At 60.5% G+C, this 26,584-nt stretch overlaps 1 protein-coding gene across 7 annotated transcripts in view; it reads right to left on the reverse strand.

Annotated features, from left to right (window-relative positions):
- Positions 1 to 26,584, reverse strand: part of SHROOM4 (shroom family member 4) — a 57,933-nt gene that overhangs the window by 25,960 nt on the left and 5,389 nt on the right. For 6 of the 7 annotated variants that reach the window (XR_006176518.2, XM_024111576.3, XM_042858733.2 and 3 more), the window contains exon 2: positions 4,953 to 5,104. Coding sequence is in view for 5 of the 7 variants with exons in the window: in XM_005279169.5 (XP_005279226.2) it covers positions 4,953 to 5,104 (152 nt within the window). In the remaining 2 variants the exon portion in view is untranslated. Of the gene's footprint in view, positions 1 to 1,581; positions 5,105 to 26,584 lie in introns of those variants that run through there. The other variant, XM_005279170.5, reaches the window with a different exon arrangement.

The raw sequence follows: 26,584 nt of genomic DNA on the forward strand, positions 1-26,584 counted from the left end.
AGGAGTGCAGCAACACCCACTCAGACACGACTCCTTGCACCATGGCCTGTCCTAACAGAAGCTAGCTCCAGAGCTGGAATGTGGCCAGGACACCAGGGTTACGGACAAGTCAGGATGTTAAAGTGCTCCAGGACCTTAGTGACCCCAGGGGGCCGGAACCCAGGTTTTATGGCTCCTCTGGAAGATGATGCTTCAGCAGCACAGCATCCCTCAGCACCACACTGCGGTCAGCCCCGGCTCTGGGGGAGCAGGGCCACCACACCTGCAGGGCCTAGCTGCAGCCTGCCATTCTGTGGCAGCCCAGCCCAGCAGCAGGAGCCCAGCTCAGCGAGGGATGGGCACAGAAAACTGTGCCAGGCCACATGGTGCCAGGAGCTGGGGGCCCAGACTGGAATGGCCCTGACCCGTCCCTGCAGAGCCCTGCACCAGCACCGTTAGCTAGCACTGAGCACAGCCCCTGCTGGCACCTGGCCTGGCACCCCAGTGCTATCCCCGAGCCCCTGGCTCCCCCAGGAACAGCCACCCAATCTAAGCATCTCCAAGCAGATGCATGCCCCAGACGTTGCCTTTGGTCTGATCTGCGAGGGCAGCCCCTCATCCAGCTGCAGCCCTTGGGGAATAAGGCTGAGGTGTCCAGTCGAAGGCGGCACCACAATCACAAGAAGTCTTGCTGAGCCCTGCAGGCTGCACCCTGAGTGTGAGGGGAGGTAGAGATAACTTCAGCAGCTGGCCAGGGGGGAGCCACGAGCCCCCTGCCAGGCCAGGAGGGACAGGGTGCAGTGCAGGGGAACGTGCCACTTTTCTGGAGACCCTGACTTCACCCGAACTGGCATCGAGTGAAACGGGCTTCAAAAGCATTAGGAACCTCAGGGGCTTGGCTACATCACAAAGCTGTCCCATGACTGGGCAAGACCAGCTGCTTCTGTGTTGTGGGAGGCAGGACTGGGACAGAGGGGTGGTGGAGAGGGGGCCTGGGCTCTGACAGAGCTGTGGGGGGGGGGGGGGGGGCTGGGAGAGCAGGGCCTATGGGTTGGGACTGAGGGGCACTGGCAGAGCTGTGTAGAGAGGAGCCCAGGGCTGGGCTAGCAGGGGGCTGTGGGTCAGGAGTGAGGGGCACCAGCAGAGCTGTGTAGAGAGGAGCCCAGGGCTGGGACAGCAGCGGGCTGCAGGTCAGGGGCACTGGCAGAGCTGAGTGCTCAACGTGGGAGTCACAGGAGGCAGACGCTCTGTCAGGATTCAGGCACACTCCAGTGGGAGAGGGGGTAGGTGCTATGTAGGGCCCCAGAGAAGAGGTGTCTGAACCCCGCAGGGCGAGCAGTGCTGGGGACGGAGGAGCAAATGGATGGCATGCTCTGCTCAGGCAGGGGATGCGGCACTGCAGGTGCTGGGGAGCCCAAGCAGTGCCCCACATCTCCTGGCAGAAGTTGCCACCTTCAGCAAGGCACAAACCATGGAGCAGGGCATCCATCCTTCCCATTGTCCCACTGGGCCTGGCTCCCTCCAGGGCAAACCAGGCTGCTCCCCTGGGCCATCAGTGCCGGAAGCCAGTGGAGCCCCACCAGCCCAAGGCCCCGTACTCACCATGGATGGGGGATTCCAGAGAGATCTGGGCTGGGTGACCCCAAAGACTAGAGCGTTGTGTCCCTCGTGGCCGACCTGCTGCCCCTAACGCCTCCCGCAGGAGCACAGCCCAAGCCCCCGTGCTGTGGAGCCACGAGCCTGGGTGCCATGTCAGACTGCAGAGACAGTGCCCTCGCTTGCTGGCCGCACCACACAGGCTGTGGACCCCGATCCCAGTGCTCTCCGGAATTCTTTGCCGGGCCGGAGAGCCCCACCCCCAGGCCCAGCAGCCAATCGTCTACCTGCTCCCAGGCGCCCGCAGCAGCCAGGAAGGGAGCGAGGAAGCGATGTTCAGGGGAGATAAGCTCCGGACAGCAAGGAATTCGCTGCCACATGGGAGAGAAAACAGGGAGGGAGCTGGCTGGGGCTGGAGAGCATCCCAGGGCTTCCTGGCTCCACGAGCAGCCACAGGGAGGAAATGGGACAGCAGAGCCCCGTTGGGCACACTGAGTCAGTGGGACCAGCAGGCTCCCAGACAGGCCCCTGCCCTGCCCCTCGCGAGGGCCTCAGATCCCAAGTGTCATTAGCACCCTGGAGGAAGGGGGACGACCCCTGCACCCGCAGGCTCTCGGCCCAGATGGGCTGTCCTGGGGATCAGGGAGCGTTTCCAGCTGTAGGGGAGAGCAGGGCCTATGCCTGGCCTTAGTGCTCCCCTCCTCCCCCTGGTAGTTACTTCCCACAATGCCAAGAGCCGCAGGGCTAGAGAAGGGGTCTCCAGCTGGCATGCCCAGGGGTGCCTTTGCCAAGTCTCCCGCAAGGGGCCACAGCTGCCCCATGTGGCAGTATGAAGAAGCCAGGTCACCTCCTGGCCAGGCAGGCCATCCGGGCCCTGACGTTGGGGTGCAACCAGCGTCCTGTCCCGGGCAGACCCCAGCCAGGGCTGGGCAGAGTGGGGGAGGCTGTAGGATCCGTCCAGGGGCTCGCTCCACGGCTAGTGCTGATTGCAACAAAAAAAACCACAACAGCTGCAGCTGCTTCCCTGCCCTAAGCAGCTGGGCTTGCCCCCCCATCCCCAGCCCAGCCCTCACCCTCACACAGGAAGCCGTGGGAAGAGCCCGGGAAGAGGGAGGTCACGGGGGGTGGAGATGGGAAGAGATCAAGGGGAATGGGCAGCCCTGCAACCTCGTTCTGGGAAGGGCGGCAGGGCCAGGCTGGTTAGGGGAGCCCTGGCTGGGGGCTGCGGGCAGGAAACACATGGCTGGAGCCTTAAAAGCCAGCTCAGCATAGAGCTTGGGGCCAGGGTCATTTTGCCCTTCCCCAATCTCCCAGCCCCACGTGAAACTCCCCGGGCAGAGCCCCCGGCCCATGTCGCTGGCACCAAGCGGCCCCACAGCTGCAGTGAGCGCTGGGTTCTGCAGGCTGATCCGGGCTCATCGGGGAGACCTTCTGGTGGGGGGGGCGGGGGGCAGCGTGCTCAGAGAACTTGGGTCCCCCAGGGCATCCCCTCCCGGCCAGTGTCACATCTCTGCAGCCACCTCCCTGCCTGCGTTCGAGGGCTGGGGCATGGGGATCCCAGCTGTGCTGGCCCTGGCAGGAGAAGCCAATGGGCCGCCCCAAGTCCAGGGGCTCCTCTCCCCAAGCAAGTAGCCTGGCTGCCGCAGTGCACAGGAAAGGCTCTGGATGGAGGTGGCTATCGGGCCAGAGATTCGGTGTCATCCACAGGGCAACCAGCCCCTCCTGGGAGTGCCAGGGCGTAACCCCCTTGGGGAGGGGAGAGGGTCTGGGGCTCAGCATGGAGCCATGCCAGACACGGCTAGGGCTCTGGGGCCAACAGGCTGTGCTGTCTCCCTGCCCCATGCCCTGAGTCCAGGCACTTCTCACCAGCAGAAAACAGACACATTCCAGCCACCAGAGGGCAGCAGCGGCTCAGGCTGGGAGCACCACAGGACAGCAGGGCCCACGTCCCCCCCAGTCCCCGCCTGGAGGGGGTGGGAGGAGGGAGGGTTCCCTACTGAGCCAGGGCCCCCTACAGCCAGGAGCAGGGGCCTTTCCTGGGTCTCCAGCACACAGGAATCCACACCCAGCCCAGCCTCTTCCGGGGCCCATCACCTGGATATCTGGCATCGCAGGAGCAGCTGAAACAGTCAAAAGGCTTTAGGTCTGCCTGGGGCTGCACAGTCCAGAGCCCACTGTGGCCTGGCAGGGAGCTGTGGGGGTTGCCCCGGCAGAGACCCAGCTGTGCCCCCATGCACCAGATCTTGCGGCTGGAGCTCAGCCGAGGCTGCCTCCCTCCTGACAGGGGCATCAAGAGGCCCAAGGGGGCAAAGGGCCGTGGCTCCAGCCAGGCCTCCCATCCATGTCCTCGCACTGCTGCCAGCACCCTGGGGGCCAGGGCAGGGGGCCTGCTGTCAGCTCAGCAGGGACGGGGTACTCTGCCCAGCTCCCCGGACCCTTGCCCAAGACAGTAAGACCCCCCGCAGCTAGACTCACTCACCCCAAATAGTCGGGAGATAAACAGGGGAGGGCGCCGGGGGTCTGAAGATAAGGTGGTGCTGGGGATTAGCCCTGGGGCTCTCAGGGCAGAGAGGAGCCAGACACACCTGACTGCTGGAGGAAGGGGGGGTCTGACCCCCACTGCTCCCCATCCCTGGGTTTGGGGGTCAGGTGCCTCCGAAGAGACAGGCTGGGGGTGGGGAGCAGGGCTGTGGAGGGTCCCTGAACTGCCCCCAGCTAGGAGGGGAGCCTGGGCCTGCTGTGGGGAGCCCAGTGGAACCAAACTGGGCCATGCCCAGGGGAGGGGTCCCCCGTCTCATTGCCCCTCTGTGAATGGGAAAGACACACACACACACACACACCTGCCCCCAACCCTCTGCCCTCACCTGCTGGGACAGCCCGGCTCAGAGCGTCTCCTCCCCAACCCCTGGGTGAAGCGGCCTGGCAGGGGCCGGCAGAGAAGGGAGACAGGGTCCCATGGCCCCACCGCACAGCAGGGCAGCGAGCCAGGCAGCCCCACCGGCCATAAGCTCCCAGCCAGCCCCAGATGCAGCCTCTAGCCCAGAGCCCTAACTCTTGGTAGCGAGTGTCAGGGGTCTGGGGCCGCTAGGGAAACCCCTCTGCTCTGTTCTCTCCCCTGACTGCTCCAGACAGGGCCTGGCAGCACCCAGACATGCCAACCCGTGGCCCAGTCAGCTCAGCCCCTCGCTGCCCCCCAGCACCTCTGGAGCTAGGGAGACCCCTCCTCACACTGCTGCCACTTGGATTCTCCTGCACCTCCTCTCTGCCCACAGGGTGGCACCCTCCCCAGAGCCTGGGGATCCCCAGTGGGGCTGACTCTAGGACAATTCACCCACTCTCCAGACTAGGACGGCCCAGCCAGGGTCCCGCTCTCCTACCTCCTGACAATCATCTTCAGCGTGCGGTAGGAGCCTTTGATGAGGACGAGCGCCTCCTGCCGGGAGCCGTACAGTGGGGTGCCGTTGATGTTCACCAGCTCGTCCCCAGGCCGCATCTTGCGGGACAGGGCTGCCTTACCCCCATCTTCAATCTAGGCACAGAGCCAAGACAACCGGGCGGTCAGATGGGCTGGGCGCTGCGCTCACACGTGCCCGCGCACAGAGGCGTATGGGGTCCCTTCCAACCCTGATATTCTATGATTCTAGCTGGCAACATTCACTAAGGAAAATCACCCCCCTAAGAGCCTCAAAAGAGGATCGCTGATGCGACGGGGGTCTCGGGTCTCAACCTAGCTTTCTAGGGGATGGGGATTTTTGTGCTGGATCAGAACCAGGGCCCAGTGCCCCCATCAAACAGTGGCCAGGAACAGTGGCTGAGGAGGAAGCTGTAGGAACTCCCACAGCCATCAGCAACATGCCCCGGGGAGCCTGTCCAGAGCTGGCTTGTGGCCTGAAGTGGATGGGGGTCCCCGCCCACATGGAGCTGCTACCTCCCAATGTGCTGTGGATGCTCACGTTACTTCTCCCCCCCACCCCGCCCCATCCCCACCATAAGCCCCAAGCCTCCCAACCAGCCCACTCTGCCACACACAGCCCTTGGGGGACCTGGTTGCCAGCGCCCGACCCCGCCCAGCCCTCGGGAATCAGAGTTAATAGAGACCAGGCGGGGAGAACATGGATGCAGTGATTGCAGCACAAACAGAAAAAAAACAAGCAGCCGCAGAGCAAAGCCCAGGGCTCCCGCCCTGGGGCAGCCAGCCTGAGCCAGCGTGCCCCATGCCCCAGGGCAGACCGGGCTCCTAGGCCCCCTCACTCACACTGGGGTACTCATCCTGGCTGCCATGGAGCCCCCTGCCTAACACCAGTGTGCGTGCGGGCGGCTTTGTGCCCACTCATGAGGCCAGCATAATACTTGGCTAGATGGGCATGCTCCAAAGAGCCTGGCAGCATGGCAACGGCAGCCCAGCCCCGCATGGCACTCCCACCCCAGGACAGCAGCTCCCCAATCTGGCCGCTGGGATTCCACAGCTATGGATCTGACCCGACTCCGCCTGCTAGCAGCGCCAAAGCTCGCTCTGGCAGAGAGAGTAACCCCATGCTAGGGCCGTTTGGGAGGCCAGCGAACTAGGCCCACCTGGCCCCAAGCGCCAGGTTCACAGCCTTGTACTGCCTTCCGCAGCCACTGGGAGAAAAGCCATGCAGAACATGCCAGGGACCCTCCAACCCCTCGTCCCTGGGCCCAGCCCCACATGGCTCCTGGCAGCCTGGGTGGCAACATACCATCTTACGGCACCATCCTGCACTGCTAGGCACTGCCCCTGTGCCCATAACCATGGCACATGGGCACCCACTGTCCCTCGAGTGTTACCCTATTGGCCCTCCTGATGTGCTGCACCAGCACAGCTGGGATTCTGGAAGACGCTGGAGAAGCCAGAAGGTGCCTTGAGTCCTAGCCAGGGATCAGCTCCGTGCGGTGCTCCTGCTCCCCCAGGGGCTGTCAGGGCTCCTGCCACTGTCTGCTGCACACACCGAGGGCAACGCCGACCTGCACATCATGCAGCAGGTCCAGTCCTGTGCCTGAGCCCTGCTCTCACTGCTCTGCCAGGAGACCAGGGCATGGCAGGTCTGCCTCGAGACAGCCCCTGCGGTGCCCAACTTCAGACCCTGGCATCGCCCCAGGACTACATCCCCCTCCCCCCCAGCAAAGGCGGTGCAGGTTAGACAGGGCAGGTCTTCCCATCCCAGCCCTCACTCTGCATGCCCCAGTCTGGCCGGATCAGCCATTTACCTGTGGGGGATGCCCAGGCTACACCCCCCACACACACATTCCACATGCTGCCCCTGCAGGGGGCACAGACCCTGCCCACAGCACGGCACACACTGCCCATGCTCCAGCCTCCAGGGACTGCACAGTCATGGCTCAGACCCCTTCCCCCCCTCACTGCCAAGCAGGAAAAGAGCAGAGCTGTGCCCATCCCCCACTATGCCCCCTTCCTCACTCATCACCTTGGCACTCCTGTTCCCCAGGGCTTTAACCCTCTTCCCTGCTGGGAGGACACCGCACCCTGGAGCGGTCCCAGATGGGGACCCCCCGCACTCTGCCGACACCATCAGTGCTGCTCCTTTATCTGCAAACGGGATCAGCCACCAATGCCCCTTCTCCAGCTCAATGTCCCCAGACACAGCTGAGCCCCCCCTTCCCCCACCCTGACCCAACCCTGCTTGGGGGCTTGGAAACCCCAAGCAGGAAAGCCGGGTTTCCCGCCCCCCCCCCCCCCCACACACACACACACAAGCAGTGCACTAGGGACCAGGCTGTTATACAGCAGGGGCGCTTGTACCACTCTCTGAAGGGTCTGGTGCTCCCGGGTCCACAAAACCAACCTGGCTACAGCTGGATCTTGGCCTGGGGTGGCCGTCGAGTCAACCCTGGGGGATCTGTCGTGGGAGAGGAGGCTCCTGCCCCAGGGGGCCCAGGTGTTCAAGACAGGCCAGGCTGGGGTGGAGGCACACTGAGCCAAGCAGCCCAGCTGGACTTGGCGTGGCCTCCCTCCCCGACCCCGGTCACATGCATCTCAACAGCAAAGAAAGGAAGCTGAAAAATGTCTCTCGCTTTCTCTGCAGATTCCCCAGCAGCAAGATTCCCCAGCAGTGTCGGGGCAGCACAAGAGCCCATTGTGCGGCTGAAATGCCAGCCTAGCGTCCAGTACTCCCAGCCACCCTGTCCATGGCATCAGCACATCCACCCCATGGTGGGTGTAGGACAAGGGGCTCTGGGGGCAAGGGGAGCTGGGCATTCCAGCTCCCGGGCATTGCCAGCCTAGATCAGTGGCCAAAAGTGCTGGTCCCGACAGCCCCGCTTGCTGATCAGTGGGCAGCGCGGACTGGGGCCTTGGCTCCTTGCCACTGCACAGAAACCGCCCCCACATTGGCACAGACTGGTTCCCAGTGCTGCCCATCTCCACAGAGAGGCCAATGACTACACATGTCTTGGAGGCAGGACTCCTGCTGTCCCCTGCATGGGGACCCCTCCAGCCCAGGGCAGCGTCGGGGTATATGCGGAGGGGATGCCCATGCTGCACCTGCTCTGGGGAGGAGACTGCCCTGGGGCTGGGAGACATGCACTGAAGTAAACCAATGTACGAATCCCTGGGCAGGACGAGTCCACAGGCGCAGCAAGGTGGCCGGTGGCTTCCTGCACAGAGCGATGGCATCAGCAGGAATGTAGCAAAGGTGTCATGGAGTCCCCAGGCGATGCTTTGGAACTGCTCCCCACAAAGCCAGTCAGGACTTTGGGGAGCCTCCTCTCCCATGGAGCAGACTGTCCTCAGGGCAAGCAGCTCACACGGCTTCACCTCCTGGGTCTGCCCTTGGAGCATTCAGCGTATGCCCCTCCGTGCGCTTCCCACAGCAAGTCCGCCCAGACGGGGTCCTGGGGAAGCCAGAGGGTCCTGCATGCACCCCCACTTCGCAGTCAGACATGACTCTCAGCCAGCCAGCCAGTAAAACAGAGATTTATTAGATGATAGAAACACGGTCTAAAACAGAGCTTGTAGGTCCAGAGAACCGGATCCCTCAGCCAGGTCCATTCTGGGGCCCAGCGAGCCAGACCACCCTGTCTGCCCTCACTTCCCATCCCCAGCCAGCCCCAAACTGAAACCCCTTCCTTTCTGGCCTTTGTCTCTTTCCCGGGCCAGGAGGTCACCTGATCTCTTTGTTCACCTTTAGCTATTTCCTTGCAGGAGGGAAGGGCCCCGGCCATTTGTTGTTAGGAGACAGATGGTCAGCCATTTATGCACACTGGAGACTTAAGAAATGCATAGGGGAAACTGAGGCACCCACACAGTATTCAGAGGAAACATTAAGAACAGTCCCACTTAGTCACAAAAGGCATGCTGGATCTCACCAGTAACAGATGCATGGAGCCCAGCACAGAGTGGGAGGCTGGGGGTCACAAATCGGAGTCCAAACCTGGAGCATGGAGCTAGAGGAGGTGAGACTGGGACAGAGCAGCTGAGAGCATTCCCAACACAAGGGGAGAGCAGGCATCAAACCATCAGGGGTCAGGAGACAGTCCAAAGCTCTCCCCACTCCTCTGGGCAAGCAACCCCCTGCTGCGGCTTCAGCAGCTTTCCCAGCCTGGATCGCCTGCCAGATCCCATTGTGCTGGCTCCCGTGCTGCCCCCTCTGCACCAGGAAACTCCTGGATCAAACTCAAACAGCTGCTACCGCCTCCACCTTCAGATCCCTCCGTAAGGGTCCCTGCAGCCACGGTGCCGACAGAGCCCAGCCTCCTGACCTTGGGGCTCAGCAAGTTCCTCTAGAGCTTCTCGCAAACAGGGTCTGAACCCCAAATAAAGCAATTCCAAATGCCCAGCGGTGCCTCGTGGGCGTTGGAGTTCACAGGGTTGCCAACTCTCATGATTTCGCCCGGCGATATTTGGTGCTTTTGGTCAAGCCCCAGCACCTGGAGTCCTCTGATAAGGGGAGAATCTCAGCCTTCATTTTAAAACCCCCTATGCTTCTAGCTCTCCTAAGTGCAGGGCAAATCTCGCCAGACCGGCCTGGATGCTTAGCAACCAGCAGCCAAACCAAGAGAGCCCACCTTTTACTCTGCATTCTAAATCTCCTTGTTTTGGAAGCTGACTTGTGATGTTTGAACACTTGGGGTTGGCCATGCTGCATCCAGACTACATCTCCTATGATGCCCTGAGGTAAGGGGAGTGGGCACATGACAGGCACATCCTTGCCACAGTGCACCATTGGAAATGTAGTCTAGCCAGAGCACCTGACCCACAGAGAATGGGAGCCAGAGGGACCTGAACTACAACTCCCATGAGGCACTGCGGTGCCATTTTCATGGGAAATGGGGGCCGTCGTTTTGGACGAAATATCGATCCTCCCTGCGGCCAGCAGAGGCTTCTTGTGACAACAATAATTTGACTGGAAAATTTCTGCCCGGCTCTATATTCCTCTCCCCGCCCCTTGCTCCCCAGCATGACCCCCATGGAAACCGTCACCTGAGCTACAAGCCCCAGAACTAGCCAGGCAGGGCCAGGTTTCACCCAGATGCATTGGCTTGCGCCCCCTTCCCAGCCCACCTTTGTCCTTTGGCTGGAGGCCCGCAGGGCAGTGATGGCCTCCTCTCTGCGTTTGTACAGCACCCAGCACATCACCTCTAGTGACCACCACCATGCTATCACTATTATCTGCGCCCACTGCAAGCCCTGAGGCCACTGTGCCCCTGGCAGGAGCTACCATGCCCCAGCATGGTGCATGTGCGTCACTAGAGGATGCTGTGCAGGGGAACAGTGGGGGGGAGAAGCCAGCCCTGACACAGCACCATCACCTCAGGGGCTTAAAGCACCGTAGGCAGGCAGGAGTGTAGCACTAGCCCCACTGCAGCAAGGAAAACTGAGGCACACACAAGGAGGAGCTTACCCAATGTGACAGACACAGAAAGAGTCAGGAGTCCAGTGCCCTGCTCAGTTTCACTGCCTCTCTGGGTACAGCGGCCCCCACCGCAGGTCACCCCACACTCCCCTCCAGGTGAGAGGCCTGAGTTTTGGTCTCCGGTTCTGTTCCCCTGGCCTGCCCTGGATCTCATAGACTCTAAGGTCAGAAGAGACCATTATGATCATCTAGTCTGACCTCCCGCATGATGCGGGCCACAAAAGCTGACCCACCCACTCCTGGAAGAATTCTCTCCCTTGACTCAGCTGTTGAAGTCCCCAAATCATGATTTAAAGACTTCGAATCGCTGAGAATCCCCCAGCAAGCGACCCCTGCCCCATGCTGTGGAGGAAGGCGAAAAACCTCCAGGGCCTCTGCCAATCTACCCTGGAGGAAAATGCCTTCCCGACCCCAAATATGGCAATCAGCTGAACCCCGAGCATGCAGGCAAGATTCTCTAGCCAGACCCTCTGGAAAAAGTTCTCTGTAGTAACTTTTAATATCCCATCAATGACCATCTCCAACTGGCCCAGCCCCCTATGGGGAGGAAGAGCACCCTGCCCACCCAGCTCAGAAGGCCGAATGTCCCCCATCCCCAAGCAATGCCAAGGACAGCTCCATGCCATGCCCCACACACTCGCCCCACGCTTGGTGCCAAAGCCAGCCAATGGACTCCAGCACAACAGCAGCTCAGCTCTCACTCGCTTCCCCCCACCCACTGTGCTCCATCCGGGAGGATAGGGAGTGGGGATGCCCCACGGGCCAGGACTTCCCACAGCCCCCCCAGTGCCATGGCACAAATGGGGTAAGTGGGGAGCTTCTGAATGACCCACCCATGCCCGGTTCTGGTGCCAGAGCACCCACATCAGCCTGCTCCTCCACAGCCCATGCATGGGCACTGCCAGGGAGGGACAGGCTCGGCTCCCCGCCACTGGCTCACGCCTAGGCTCATCCCTAAACAGGATGTGGTTGAGGCTGAAGATCCTTCTCCGGCTGATGGAGATGGGTAAACCAACTCTGCTCCCACAGGGGCTCTTGCCTGAGTCCCTCCCAGAAGGGGCAGCGAGGGACCATTCCAACACCCATCGCTACTGCACCCCTACATCACTGACCCCCTCAAAGTGACAGCATGGCTGCTGCAGGCTCTGACCCGTGGTCCCCAGCACTGAAGGCCAGGGCACCTACCGGGCCCTGCTCTGTCACGAGCTGCAAAGAACCTGAGCTGGGTTCCCACGCCTCCTGGGAATGGGCTGTGGGGCCCCAGCTTGGCAGAGTCCAATGCGGGGCTTGAGGATGCTACAGGCCAATGCAACCCCCATAGAGCACATGCTCCCCACAGAGCCAGGTGGGCCCAGGGAGACCCTGCCCCAGATCCTCACCTGGTGCTGCCAACTGAGGCCCAGGGCAACTGACTCAGAGGGGAGCGCACCCCCTACGAGCTGCCCATGCCAGCTCCTGCACGCACACCAGCCATCCCTGGGGACAGCAACTCCCAGCCAAGGAGGTACCAGACGTGGCCCTACTTAGCTAGCAAGGCCCAGCAGGAGCTACAGATGAGCCAAGGAGACGAGGTGTGTTTCTTGTCACTTCCTCCCCTGCAGCTTTGGCTGTGTCCGCGCCCCAAGCCCTACGGCCTCCAGCACACAGTGGGCCCCCCCGGGCGCTCAGCGGGCTCCCCCTGGGGCCCCCGCTGGGCATGCAGGAGCTCCCATGGGGCACCCCACAGGTGCGCAGGGGTTCCCCATGGGGCCCAGCAGTCTCCCCACAGCCTTCCAGAACAGACTGGGTTCCCCCAACCCCCGTGGCATGCAGCGGGCTCCCCACAGCCCCCCAGCAGGCTCCCCCGGCCCGGGAGCCCCTGGAACACAGCAGGCTCCCCTGGCCCCAGAACACCCAGGACTCCCCAGTGCTCGCTGACAGAGCGCAGCAAGTCACAGCCTCAGCACAAGTCCTGATCCACACCAACCGGGGCAGACCTGGAAAAGAAAATAAATATAGCTCCAGTTCCCAGCGCCAGATTCCTGCCATCTCTGGCGCGTTGCTGAAATAGAGTCCAGATGAGGGGGACGGCCCAGTACAGCTCCCACCCCATCCTTCAGATCCCAGACAGAGGAGGAATCTCAGAGCCTGGGGGGAGGAGTGGGGAGGGAGCTGCACACCAGCCCCAGATCACGGAAGGCACCAGGCTCTGTGCGGCCCACGGAGAGGGTGCCAGCACCGCCATCCATGGCACACATGGCACGAGGCACCAGGGTGCTGGCCCCAGGCACTGCCCCCGGGCAGTGCCCGCTTCGGCTGAGCCACAGACCAGAGATGGTAACAGCACAAGCTCCCCCCAGCCAGCCTGCCCTGGGCTGAACCCCTCGGGGGAGAGAAGGGCTTGGGGGGGAGGGGGACCAGAGGGGCTCCAGCTCACCTACTCTATGTTCCCCCCTGCTCAGGCTGCAGTCCAGGGAGCTCCCCCCAGACGCCTGGAGGGGCTTGGTGATGCGCCCGTGAGCAGACAAGCAGGCACAGGGGTCAGGGCTGACTTTGGCTCATGGAAGGTGGTTTGTCTGAGGTGTCTGTTCTCTTGGGGTGGGGGTGGCGCGAGGCCAGTGCCAGGCCCAAGGGCAGGAGAGCTGATGGGGCTGGGCTGGGCTAGGATTTCCCTGCCTGTCCTAGGTGGGGACTGAACACGCTCAAGCCTCCCATTCATCCCCCGCCAGCCTACAGGGCTGCTCCTGGGGACAGGGAGACCCAAGGACAATGTTAAGCACCACTTCAGCAGATACAGTTCAGCCACCAACTCTCCCAGAATGGCTGGAATCACTGGGGGGGGGGGGGGGGGAGCGCGGGAAGAGACATGCCACCGATTCCATAGGACCCCAAATTGGAGAAGAGGGGCCAGGACCAACACAGCCAGAGGGGCTGCAGATTGGGAGTGAGGGGCACGGGCAGAGCTCAGACTTTAAAGCCAGAAGGGACCATTGTGACTATCTAGTCTGACCTCCTGAACATTGCAGGTCACAGAACCTCACCCACCCACTCCTGTAATAGACCCTGAACCTCTGGCTGAGTTACTGACGTCCTCAAATCATGATTTAAAGACTTCAAGTTACAGAGACTCCACCATTGACAATAGTTTAAACCTGCAAGTGATCCGTGCCACAGGCTGCAGAGGAAAGTGAAAACCCCACAGGGTCTCTCTCAATCTGACCCAGCGAAAAATTCCTTCCGACTGCTAACATGGTGATCAGTTAGACCCTGGGTATGTGGGCAAGATCCACCAGCCAGACACCTGCAGGGGGAGTCCAGGGCTGGGCTAGCAGGGGCTGCCGGGTCGGGAGTGAGGGGCACTGCGGGAGGGAGCAGAAGCAGGGGTAGATTGTTAGCCAGCAGGGGCTGGGGCAGTACCATGCCAGTGAACATGAAGCATCCTTGACTGTAAAGGCTTATTTGGCATAGACCAGCGGATGAGTGGGCGGAGGGTGAAGCAGGCACCGAGGGGAGCTGGTAAATGGTGACACCTCCAGAGGGGACAGAGCCCGGCACCCTACTGCCAAGCTCTTCAGGCTGGACATTGGACCAGTGCCCCACATTGCCCCAGAGGTGCCAAGGGAACCACTCTCCAATAGGCAGACTGCTCCCACGAGATGGGCAGTGCAGCTCTGTTTGTGGGCAGAGAGCAGAGACTCCCTATCACCCCCTGGGCCCCACAGGGGATGGTTCCAGGACATTGCACCCAACAGGAGTCCCCAGCACAGCCTGGGGCCCCCTCTGCTGTCCTGGCAGCTGCCCCCCAAGAGGCACATGCACTGCCGAGAATGGGGGCCCATGCGGGACCCTGCCCATGGGAGAGGCCGGCTCTGAACACTTCACTGGCGTGAGCAGCAGCATGGACACTCCAGCCCCACTGTGGGAAAAGCAGGCACCATCTTTGCTGTAACTGCGCGGGCAGGCAACAGCCATGCATCCCTTTGCTCTCGGTGCCAACGGGAGGCTGCTCCCCCTCCAGGGCTCTTTCAGCAGCAACCCACTGGCTGCCAGAGCCCCCACTCTCCCTCTGGGGCAGCATCCCCAGCTCACTGTGAGGGAAAGCAACTCCCAACATCAGAGGGCTAGTGACCTAGTTAGGGACACAGCCTGGCCGGAGGCAGCTCATGCTCTGCTCTGACCACTAGGAAACAGCAGCCACAGGAATGCACCGAGGGCAGCAGGACAAGGAGCAGCAGCCCGGAGGAAGAGCCCCCAGCCAGGCACTCACAGCAAGGGCAGGGGAGGGCCTGGGATAAGGAGGGGCAGATCTGATCAGACTGGGCTTTACTGGTGCTGTTAGAGCATTAGCTCCCCCAGCCCCAGGGATCCCGGTCTCCCATCCCCCCAAGCGCCGCATGGGGAAATAGAGGCACAGAGATCATGTGGCCTTGACCGAGGTCACCCATGAGCTGCAGCCAGGAACCTCAACATGTGCCACTCACTGGGAGCCATGGGTCAGATTTCACCCTTCACCACACAAGGAGCACTGCCCAGGAAAGTGGGTACTGGCCAGCAGGAGCAGCTTTTGGCCTCTGCTCCCCGGCTCCCACTCCTGAGCGTCCACATTGGGAGCAGAGAGTGTGAGCTGCCCTTCAGCTTGGCTAAACAGGGAGCCCACTCAGGTCATCACAGAGCCAGACCGGGGCACAGACTCAGGACTCCTGGGTTCTTTTCCTGCCTCCCTATCAGGCCTGCCCCTCCCCAGCTCTGCCCCGTTCTCGGGAACACACCTCAGTGCTACCCAGAGCCGGCTCCAGGCACCAGCCTGGCAAGCAGGTGCTTGGGGCGGCTACTCCGGAGAGGGGCAGCACGTCCAGCTATTCGGCGGCAATTCGGCGGACGGTCCCTCACTCCAGCTCCGAGCGAAGGACCTCCCGCTGAATTGCCGCCGCAGATCGCGATCGCAGCTTTTTTTTTTTTTTTTTGGCTTGCAGGGTGGCCAAAACCCTGGTACTACCAGGCCCATCCCCAACTGAGCCTGGTGGGCAACAGGTCCCCTGGGCACAGCAGGGTGCAGGGCCAACACCTAAGGGCCCATGGCGATTGGAGACAGTCCCCCGGGGATGGAGCACAGGCATGTGCGGCAGCACCAGCACTCGCAGATCTTGCGTGGGCTTGTAAATGGTGCTTCACACAGGGCAGCCAAGGGGGCTGAGAGAGCAGCTGCTGGAGCTCCTACCGGAGCTCCCCAGCTTCTCAGGGCCTCGGCTACTGGCGAGTGCCCTCACCCCCACCACACACTGCAACTGCAGGGGGCAGAGCCAAGGGGCGCCTGGGACCTGCAGCTGGCTGGTCACCTAGCACCACTCCGAGGGCAGCTCCCAATGCCCGTGGGCAGGGCCCCCCTGGCTCGGCCCTGAGCACTTGAGTGAAGACGGAGCAGCGGAGGGGGCTGCTCTGTGGTTTGTTTGCTGCATGCAGGGAGCCAGCTGTCTCTGCCAAGGTGCCACTCACATGCCGGCCTTGTCTCTCTGGATCCTGGTGGGGGGTCAGGCACTGGCCAGAGGTCACTGGACCCCCTCGAAACAGGCAGGACTGAAGCAGTCCATCCCCCACACCTGCTGTGCTCACAGGTGTGGGAGCCCCACCAACATCCACCTGACCCCAGAGATCAGCTCCACTCAGTTCTCCCATTGCTGGGGGAACTGGCCCTCCTACTGTGGCCCAGCCCTGCAGACCAGCCTCACCCTAGGCACCACGAGCTGGTGTCCCCGAAGTCAGACCATCCCAGCTCATCCACCACCCCCAGCTAGGCTACCTGTGCTGCCCCCTGGTGGTCACATTGGTGCCTGCTCATACACCTCCCCCAGCCTGGAGGGGGCTGCAGCCGGCACCCCTCACGCCCCTGCCTCTCACCGGAAACCCTGCCTGGTGTCCCAGCTGCACCACACGGTCCATGTCCCACTCCGAACCGAGCCATGCCAGGACCTGGGGCCCTACGACCTATGCCACAGCCCTGCGCACTCCACACGGCAGCTCAGTCACCGTCTCACATCCTCCTCCGTTGTGCAGGGCTTGCTCTCAGCAGACACAACTCAGGCCACGTGGCACACGTTGGCCTCGAGGGGCATCAGCAGAGGCTCCCCTGCACTCCCCTATCTGCCGTATACCACTGGCAAACACACAACCAGGCCATGCCCCTCCTGCTAGAGCAGAACCAACGTGGCCATCCAACAGGCTCTGGGGACGGAATGGCTCACTGGGTCCTCAACAGGCCCCAGATCTCTGTGGTTACAGCTCCTGGGCCAGAAGCCCCTACCCCAAGGCCTTGGGACAAAGGGAGGTGGCTGGGGGAGTGACTGGCCCAGGCCTGGCTCTGGCCAAGCACAGCCAGTCGCAGTCGTAGCGGGACACAGTGAACAAGGCCAGTCTAGACACTGCGCTGACGTCATCACCAGGGTCTCCTCTGGTGACCTGGGAACTGTGTAATTCAATTACAGCCAGGCCTAGCAACCTTCCCAGCCGGGAACTGGGAGGAGAAAGTGGCTTTGTCTTAATTAGGGTGGGTTTAAGAGCTGATCTCCTGCAACTCTGCACTCCCCCCGCCCCCCCCCTCGCCAGCCAGCCCCAGACTCCCAGCCACAGCTGGATGGGGGGGCAGGGGGTGCAGAGAGAGAGTCAGCAAAAAGGGCTCGCTCTCTAGGGGAGTGGGGAGCCCCAGTCACTTCACAGCCAGCCTGGCGGGGGCCAGAAACGCAGCAGGGAGCACTCTTCACTTCGCAGCACGAGGGCGCTGGGCCAGACGCACTGCCTTCCTGGACAGCACAGGGGGGGGAGTCCCTGAGCGCACAGGGACTTTTAAGAAACAGCCGCAGGTGCTTTGCACCCCCAAAGCTCTGTTGTCTTGACCAGACTCCAACTTGGGTTGGTCCAGTCCCCCCGGATCATTCACTTCCTGTCAAACTGCTGTGCAGCATTGCTGTGGGCTATTAAACAGCTGCCACCTTCCAGCCCAGAGGTGGTTGCATTTCAGTGATGGACAAGGTGATTCTCTGTACTGGGCGGAGAATTACAGTGGCCAGGGATCCTTCGGTACAGAGGACCCCCTCTGGCTTGAGCAACTGTGCAGGCAGGTCACTGCTATCTGCGCATGCCACATCCCCTTTGCCAAGAGCCCAGGTACAGCCCCTGCATTCACAGGCCCCGACAGGTCATTTCAGAAATGCCCATCTAAGGATTTCTTCTGACCAGCCCAGTGCTGGGCTGAGCGTGCATCCCGAGTCCCCACCCCCTGCCCCATGGCCACTCAGCTCAGAGCTGCTCCTTCCAGTCCAGACAGCCAGTGCCACACACTTCCTGCCCCCAGCTTCTCCCTGACTTGAGCAGAGGGTGCAGGGGGCTATAAGCCAGAAGCCAAGTGAGGGGAGTGGAGCACAATCCTCCAAGTGGGCCCAATCTGGCCCTGGATCCCAGTGGCCAGAGACTCCCACAGCCCCTGGCATTTCACCAGCTCCCCAGGTGGCTCTGGCTGGCTTGTTCCCCAAGCTCACTGGTCACCCTGCCCTCGGCACTGCTGCCTGCCCATTTCAGCACAGCAGATCCCAGTTTACTTGCAATTCCGGGAAAGAGCAACTTCCCAGCATCTCCGGCTCTGGGCTGGACCCTGCCCCACTTCCAGGCCCCTACAATCCCCGGCCATGCCTGGGAAGCGCTCCCGCCCTCCACTCAGAATCTGCCACATCCTCTGAGTGAGCGAGAATCTCAGCCCTATCAGCTAACCCAGCCGAGCAGATGCAGCTCCCCACGGATCCCACTGAACCCCACGGGATAGCGTGGCTGAACCGATCAGCATTCTTTGTGGGGGCACTGCCTCCAGTCAGCCACACCGAGAGCACAGCTAGGGCTATCTAGCAAGACCTCTGCACTTCGAACCCCCGCGGTGCTGGCTGCAGAGCCTGGCAGAGGGGCTACAGGAGCTCACACTCTCCCAGAGGACATGATCCCATGGGGGGGAGCAGGAGGGGACAGCTTTGGCACACAGATCTCCAGAGGTTGGGAGCTGAGTCATCCGCCAATACCCCCCACAGAACCCACACACTGCCCAGGGTGTGCCCCAGCCAGCACTCCTCCCGGCCCCTGACAACTAGCCATGCCATCGGCAGCCCAGCTCGGTTGTGTTGGAGCCCCTGAGCAAGTCCCTAGGGAAAGTGAGACCCGACTCCAGAGCCAGTCTCACCCATGGGACCCCGAACAGAGAGCAAGCTAGTGGCCTGCAGTGCTGTACGGTGGGGCTGGCTTCATTCCAGAGAGTCCCTCTCCTGCAAAGCACAGTCCCAAATGCCATACACAATCCAGCAGAGTCGGGAGGGGAGACATGCAGCTGAGATCTCTGTGGGACTAGAGGCAGTCAATTCTGTCCCTCCCCAGTGGCTCCTGTCACTCATTCAGATTAGCCCCCAGAGCCCTTACCCCACCAGGCAGCTGGGTATCATCCCCCCACATTGTACAGATGGGGAAACTGAGGCCCAGATTGGGAATGCAATTTGCCTGAGCTTCCACAACCAGTCAGAGACAGGAACAGAACCCAGCTCTTCCGGACCCACCAGTTCTAGCACTGAGACACACGCCCTCTGCTGAAGCAGAGACGCAAGTTGGCAGGAGCCACAGAGCATCCAGCAGTAGGAATGGCGGGTGGGCAATGGAGGGGGGGGGGGCTGTGCTGCGGATTTCTACAGCGGTAAAGGCTGAATCCTAAATACATGGCGAGATGGCAGGACATAACAATGGCCAACTGGGTCACACCAGTGGTCCATCCATCCCAGTGTCCTGTTTTCCAACAGTGGCTGCTGCCAAGTGCTTCCGAGGGAGTGAACAGAACAGGGCAATTTATCAAATGATCCATTCCCTGTCGCCCACTCCCAGCATCTGGCGGTCAGAGGCTTAGAGACACCCAGAGCATGGGGTTGCATCCCTCACCATATTGGCCAATAGCCATTGATGGATCTATTCTCCAGGAACTTCTCTAAGTCTTTTTTTAACCCGGTTATAGTTTTCGCCTTCACATCATCTCCTGGCAACGAGTTCCACAGGTTAACTGTGCATTGTGTGAAGAAGTAATTCCTTATGTTTGTTTTAAACCTACTGCCTATTAATTTCATTGGGTGACCCCTAGTTCTTGTGTTCTGAGAAGGGGTAAAAACACTTCCTTATTCACTTTCCCCACACCAGCCATATTTTATAGACCTCTATCATATCCCCCCTTAGCTGTTTCTTTTCCAAGCCAAACAACCCCAATCTTTCTAATCTCTCCTCATACGGAAACTGTTCCATGTCCCTGATCATTTTAATTGCCCCTTTTCTGAATCTTTTCCAATTCCAATACATCTTTTTTGAGATGGGGGGGACCAGATCTGCACACAGTATTCAAGATGTGGGCGTATCATGGATTGATATAGAGGCAATATAATATTTTCTGTCTCATTATCTATCCCTTTCCTAATGATTCCCAACCTTCTGTTTGCTTTTTCGACTGTCATTGCCTATTGAATGGATGTTTTCAGAGAACTATCCACAATGATGCCAAGATCTCTCTCTTGAGTGGTAACAGCTAATATAGACCCCATAATTTTGTACGTTTTAGTTGGGATTATGTTTTCCAGTGTGCATTACTTTGCATTTATCAACATTGAATTTCATCTGCCATTTTGCAGCCCAGTCACTCTGTTTTGTGAGACCCCTTTGTAGCTCTTCAGTCTGCTTTGGACTTAACTAACTTGAGTAATTTTGAATTGTCTGTAAACTTTGTCACCTATTTACCCCTTTTTCCAGACCATTTATGAATATGTTGAATAGGACTGGTCCCAGTACAGAGCCGGGAGACACACCACTATTTACCTCTCTCCATTCTGAAAATTGAATTTATTCCTACCCTTTGTTTCTTGTCTTTTAACCAGTTACTGATTCATGAGGGAACCTTCCCTCTTATCCCATGACAGCTTACTTTGTGTAAGAGCCTTTGACGGGGGACCTTGTCAAAGGCTTCCTGAAAGTCCAAGTACACTATATCCACTGTATCTCCCTTGTCCACATGTGTATTGACCCCCTCAAAGAATTCTAGCAGATTGGCGAGGCATGATTTCCCTTTACAAAAACCAGGCTCTTCCCCAACAAACAGTGTTCATCTCTGTGTCTGATCATTCTGCTCTTTGCTATCGTTTCACCCAGTTTGCCTAGTACTGCAGTTCGGCTCACCAGTGTGCCTAGCTTTCCAGGGGGCGAGGGGTCTAAGGCAGCCAGCCCCTTCCAAGGGGCTAAGCCACAGTCACATTTCTCTGCACAGCTGACGAAGCGGCAAGGGTTACTAGGTGGAGGCCATGCTGCTTTACCGGCCCTGCCACTGTCCCCGAAGCCAGCTGTGCTCAGAAGCAGGGGGACAGAGCCCACTCAGGAGCAGCCAGAGCATTTGGCAGCTCCCCTGTTGGGAACATAGCCAGTCCTAGCTCCAGGATGGGGCCCGGCTGGCAGAGCCAAGGCCCCTGCTCTCTCACATGTGGGGTGGGAGGAGGGGGAGCGCTCGCTTTACGGCTCCCCAGGATTGCTGCATCAAATGCCCCCACCCAAGGGCTACAGCAGCAGAGGAGCAGGCATCACATGTGGCCAACCAGCGTCCCAGGGACAGAGGGCCACAGACAGGGGGTGGGAGCCAACAGACATTCCCCTAGGTAGGGCTGCTAGCCCCTTGGGAGACAATGACCTAAAACCCCTCAGTCATCTACCCAGGCAGTATTTTTCCCTCTCCTGGCTGCTGTGCCTGGCTGGCTGCTACCCTCCACCCCAGAGGTGGCTGCATTTCAGCAGTGCTGCACTCCTACCTGGACTGGGGCTGTGTGGATCTCATGTTCAAAGGGAGGCACAGTCAGGTACAGTAGATACAGGACCGTCCCTGTGTTACACCTGTTCTGATAAGCAACATCACCCAGCGCCCAGCTGCAAGGGGAGGGCAATGGCCACCGTTTGGATAAGACCTACTTTATTTCCTAGTCTGCCTGCAGAGTGTCGATGTGTGTGCACATATGGGGAGATCCCCCCTTCCTGCCAGGTGCACCATGCTCATGGGGGGCAGGTAGTCAATGGGAAGGGGCAGGTGGGAAGAAAGGAGCCCTGGTGCCTGCCCGACATTTTCCTAACTAGGGCAGCAGGGAGGTTGTCACCAGCTGGGAGAGCCAGGGCTGACCTTATTGGAATCTGGTGGGCAGGCAGAGAACCCCGGACAGTGCACACTGCTCCTCAAAGCTGTCTAGGGAGCCAGCAGACGCCACCCAGAGGAACTCTGCCTGGATGTGTGAGACCAGGGAGGAGCAGAAATAGGCAGGCAACTGGCCCTGCACCCGCCCCCAAGGACACAGACCCATCAGAGAGAAATACCAGGATTCCGCCAGCTGGAGCTGAAGGTTATTTATGCTCAGATGGGCAGGGAGGGCAGCTGGGAGCTAACGGGACTGAGTCATTGGCTGTTCCAGCTGGCTGGAGAGCCCAGTCCCAGGGCTCAGACAGGGCCACCCCTTTGTCTGGCAGGTTTCATGAGGGCTGTGTGTGCTAGGTGAGGCTCGGGGAGGCACCCCTGCTGCAGGGGCCAATTCTGGCACAAACAGGGGCTTGTTCTGCCTATGCCACTAATGACCTCAGTACTGAAGGGAAGAGGCTTTCCAATGCAGGTCTGCTCCTCCGGCCGCCCCAGGCCAGGGAGAGACATCCCCCACCCCTCAGCCTCTGTCCCAGGCCTGCCCTCACGGCTGCAAAGAAACCCTTCTGAACACAGCACAAGCATGATCACAGCAGGGACACCTGCCAATACCCCGAAACAACTCACAGACGTGTTGATACTGAAGCCGAATAATGTCACTTTAAAAAGCAGAGCCTGCTCCTCCAGCAGTCAATAGCAAAGTCCCATTGACTTCCCTGGCAGCAGGACCTTTCAGTATCGACATTAACTGTTTCACTGCTGACCATAGTGGTGGGAGCAGGTGGCTAACATGCTGTCACGGAGTATTGGGGGACTCACGGCCCTGCACCCCCGGCTTCCTGCGATTCACCATGACTCTCAGCCAGCCAGTAAAGCAGAAGGTTTATTTAGACGACAGGAATACAGTCCAAGACAGGTCTTCCAGGCACAGAGAACAGGACCCCCCTCAGTTAGGTCCATCTTGGGGTCCCAGGGCGCCCCAGCCCCTTTGGGAGGTCAGAGCCCTGTCTGCCTCCCAGCCACCTCACCAGCCAGCTCCTGAAACTCCCCCTCAGCGACCCCTGAGCCTTTGTTCAGTTTCCAGGGGCAAAGGTGTCACCTGGCCTCTAACCCCTTCCTGGGTTCTCATGTTACATGCTCAGGTATTCTCCCTCGGTCAATCTCCCATCCCCCAATGCAGACTATCCTAGCCACACTCCCCTGTCAGCATTCAAAGCCCACAGCAAGAACAGTCCCAGTTCGTCACACATGCTCATCCTGCAATACAGGGGCCCAAACCCTCCAGCCAAGCCCCGCCCCCCAGGCAGTTTGGGGGTCGAGCCAGCAGCACCGAGCCCTGAGCACCCAGCTCCCCAGCCTGCATGGGCAGTTCAGTGCCACTGCGCAAGCTCAAGGCAAGAACCACTCTCTGCCCCCTCCCTTCCCAGGGCCCCTCCCACAGTGCCTGCCATTTCTCTGGGCTGCCCACAACCATCAGCCCCACTCGGCTACCAGCTCGGCTGGGCAGAGACAGGGGGCCTTGGAGATAAACCTCTGCCCAGAGTCCTGTCCACCAACAGGGCGCCGCCCCCCGATAGCATGCAGACAGACACACTCCCCACCCATCTGCAACATGGTCCCAGTGCACAAACCCTCCCTCCCCCCCCCCCGCCCCCACATGCACCCAGAACTCCTCCCTCCTCAGCTCAGCCCCCCTGCAGCAGCGCTGCACAACTGCATGAGGAGCATCCGGGATGTGCTGTTGCTAGGGGCAATCTGAGGACACAGCGCACACCTGGCCCCCCCTACTGGAACTCAACCCTCTCCCCCCGAGCCGCAAGATCTTTCATACCGACCCCTAGAATCAGCTTCACAGCTCACCCAAAACATGGCTCAGCAGAGCGCCCCCCCCACTGCCCTGGGATGGGGCGCCCCTCTCTGCACCACTGTGGGCTCCCAGACAGGTCTCCTGGCCAAGCACCAGCCAGCTCCAGCCCCCAGAGTCCGGGTGAAGCGGGAGCTCCCGGCCCCATCCTCACCCACCTCACCCAGGGGCCAGAGAGCCAGGGCATTGCCAGGCAGTCAGGGGAGCAGGTGCTGCCAATGGCCCCTCACCCTGGCGCTGGGCCTCCCCACAGAGCTGCCAATGAGTTTGAGTGGAAAGGGCTGCGTGTGCCAGACACAGCTCTGAGCACCCAGCTCCAGGAGACCTTGGCCCCAGACCTCCCGATCACATCCAGTCTCCCCCACTCCTCAGCACAGCCGTGCCCCAGGCCTGCTCCCGCTGGCTTCCCACACATCTGGAGAACAGCAGCTGAACAGCGGAGAATAGCGTTACTGGAAATGGAGACCCCTAGCCAGAACTGCCAGGCACGTCTGGCTACGCTGGATGGGGCCATCCATCGCCCCTGGCACAGGCTGACAGCCCCCCAGACGCCCCTCCCCTGTTCCTTTCGTCACTGTCAGCAGGTGCAATCGCTCCCAGCCAGCACAGCTCTGGCCTTCAGCTTGGCCTCCCCATCCCTCCCAGGACCCCAGCACCAGGGGAGGCGGCACAGGCAGAAATGGCATGAGCCCAGCACCATTGCAGCCACTCAGTGCTCCCCAGCACAGACCCCTGTGTGCCAGCACCTCCAGGACCAACCCTCTGCCAACAGGGGTGCAAAGAGCTGGGCAGAAGTGGGACAGCGCTGGGCACGCAGCACAAGACACAGTGGAGCCAGCTAGGATCTATGCCCAGCTCCAGCCCCGCTGCAGGGAGTGAGGGCCGACTCTGCCCGGGGAGCTGCCAGGAGGCAGCAGTTCCAGCAAAGCCCTGAGCTGCTCTGGAGGGCCCCGCACCAGCAGAGAGCCGCAAAGGAACCAGATCTTTTCAGCCCGCAGGGCGGCACTTCCTCGCAGACATGACGAGGGCCAACAGCCCCGCACCAGGGCAAGGGACAGGCCTGGGAGAGGGCTAAGCCCCCAGCCGGCCCAGCAGAGCTGCCCAAGGCTCCTACGGACAGGACAGCCTGCACTGATGGCGCAAAGCACCTGGGGTTACACTAGCCATGGGCCGCTCACAAGCCACCTTTGGCTCTTCTCAGGGGGCTCATTTAATAATGGGGGTCCTGTGCCAGGCAAGCAGGGCCCAGAAGACAGACAGACACAGCCCTGACATTGGGATGGAAGGTGCTGACCCTGAGCCTGGGATTTGCACCGTCCAGCACGACCCCTTTTAGGATGAAGAGAGTATCTCCGATCAGAGAACAGCCCATCTCAGGGCTGGGCCTCAAGGGATCTGAGTTCAGTCCCTGGCTCAGCCACACAGACTTCCTGAGAGGTCACTTTGTCACTCTGTGCCTCAGTTTTCCACCTGGAACAAGGGGATCATGCACAGTGGTGTTGTGGGGACTCATTAGTAGTTGCCAGGTGCTCAGATACTGCAGTGACAGGCCATAGACAGTACCCCTGCTGCTGGACAAATGCAGCATGAATAGACCCCACCACTTCCCATCCCCCCCACCCACCTAGGGCTGTTGCTGAAGTACCTATGGTCACATGCCAGTTCTCTGTACCAGAGGGTCACATAGCTCCCTGCACTGGAGTGTGTTAGGAACACTGGGGAGTTCCTCCTCCAGAGCAGTGCGAAGAGGCATCACCCCTGTCCAGTGCTCTCACAGAGCAGAAGGAGCCAGGCCAGTGCCACCCCACAGCTCCTCACAGCCTGGGCTGGCAGGGGGGAAGAGAGCGCCAGGGTGTCTGCAGGGAATTCTCCCCCGAATACACAGTGCCGTAACAAGCGCCCTTTGTTCACCAGCAGTAAGCCACACGCAGCAAGAACAACCAGGCTCTAGGTAGGGCAGAGGTTTCCTGCACTGACCTTCCATCTCCCGCTCAAGTGCTGCTCCCAGGTCAGAAATAATAATGAGATTTGGCCACAGCACAAAGACAAACAGTTTGAAATGAACAGCAGCCTGTGCACAGGAAACGCCTGGGAGGCTGAATGTCAGGATTGAGGGGCACCAGCAGAGTTGTGTATGTGGGGAGCCCAAGGCTGGGATAGCAGAGGCTGTGGGTCAGGACTGAGGGGCACCGGCAGAGCTGGGGGGGAAGCCCAAGGCTGGGATCGGGACTGAGGGGCACCAGCAGAGCTGTATCTGTGTGGAGTCACAGGGCCAGGACACAGCCTAGACAGACAGCGACAGATGTGAGCATGCTGGAGTCGAGAGACCCCTGGGACTGGACTCAAGGGCCCTGCTTCTAACTGGGGTGGGCTGGAAAGGAGACAATTGCCAGCTGAGATGATCAGCACAAGCAGCCGACATGCCCGGGGTTCTTCTCCAGCAACTATTATAGAGGGAGCAGCATCTGTGCAGGACGTGCTGCCAGCACACCAGCCCAGAGCCCTGCCTGCTCCCACAGGGCCAACTGCCAGCCCACCGCAGCTGCTAGTTCATCCCACAGCAGGGCTCAGGGGAGACGCAGAGGATGCATCCTGCTCTGGCAGTCAGGAGACCCCAGGGCAACACACCCCACCTGAGCTCAGAGCAGCCCCTCTGAACGAGGCAACAGCTTCCCAAGGGAGGAGATGGGTCCCACTCTCCAGAGTGCGGCCAGGCTAAGCCTGTGGCAGGGTGGGTGCTGAATTCAGCCCTGGGCTGCCTGCATGCCGAGATCACACACACACACCTCGGCCTGCAAACTTCCTTCCTCCCTGGAGGCCTCTGGCTCTCATTACCAGCAAGACAGAGGGAAAGTGTAACCGGAGCCAGAGGCAGCTGGGAGAGGCTCCTCTGGCAGCCAATGCTGATCGCTCACCCAGCCAGCGTAGGGGGATATCACACTGGCTCTGGTTAACCTCGCACAGCTGGGGAGTCCGCAGCTGGGTTACAGGCCACAGCCACGCTGCCAGGGAGAGGGCCACGGAGCTGGGGGGACCAGCAATCTCCGTCACACC

Source organism: Chrysemys picta, chromosome 9 (assembly GCF_011386835.1).
Source record: "Chrysemys picta bellii isolate R12L10 chromosome 9, ASM1138683v2, whole genome shotgun sequence".
NCBI lineage: Eukaryota > Metazoa > Chordata > Testudines > Emydidae > Chrysemys > Chrysemys picta.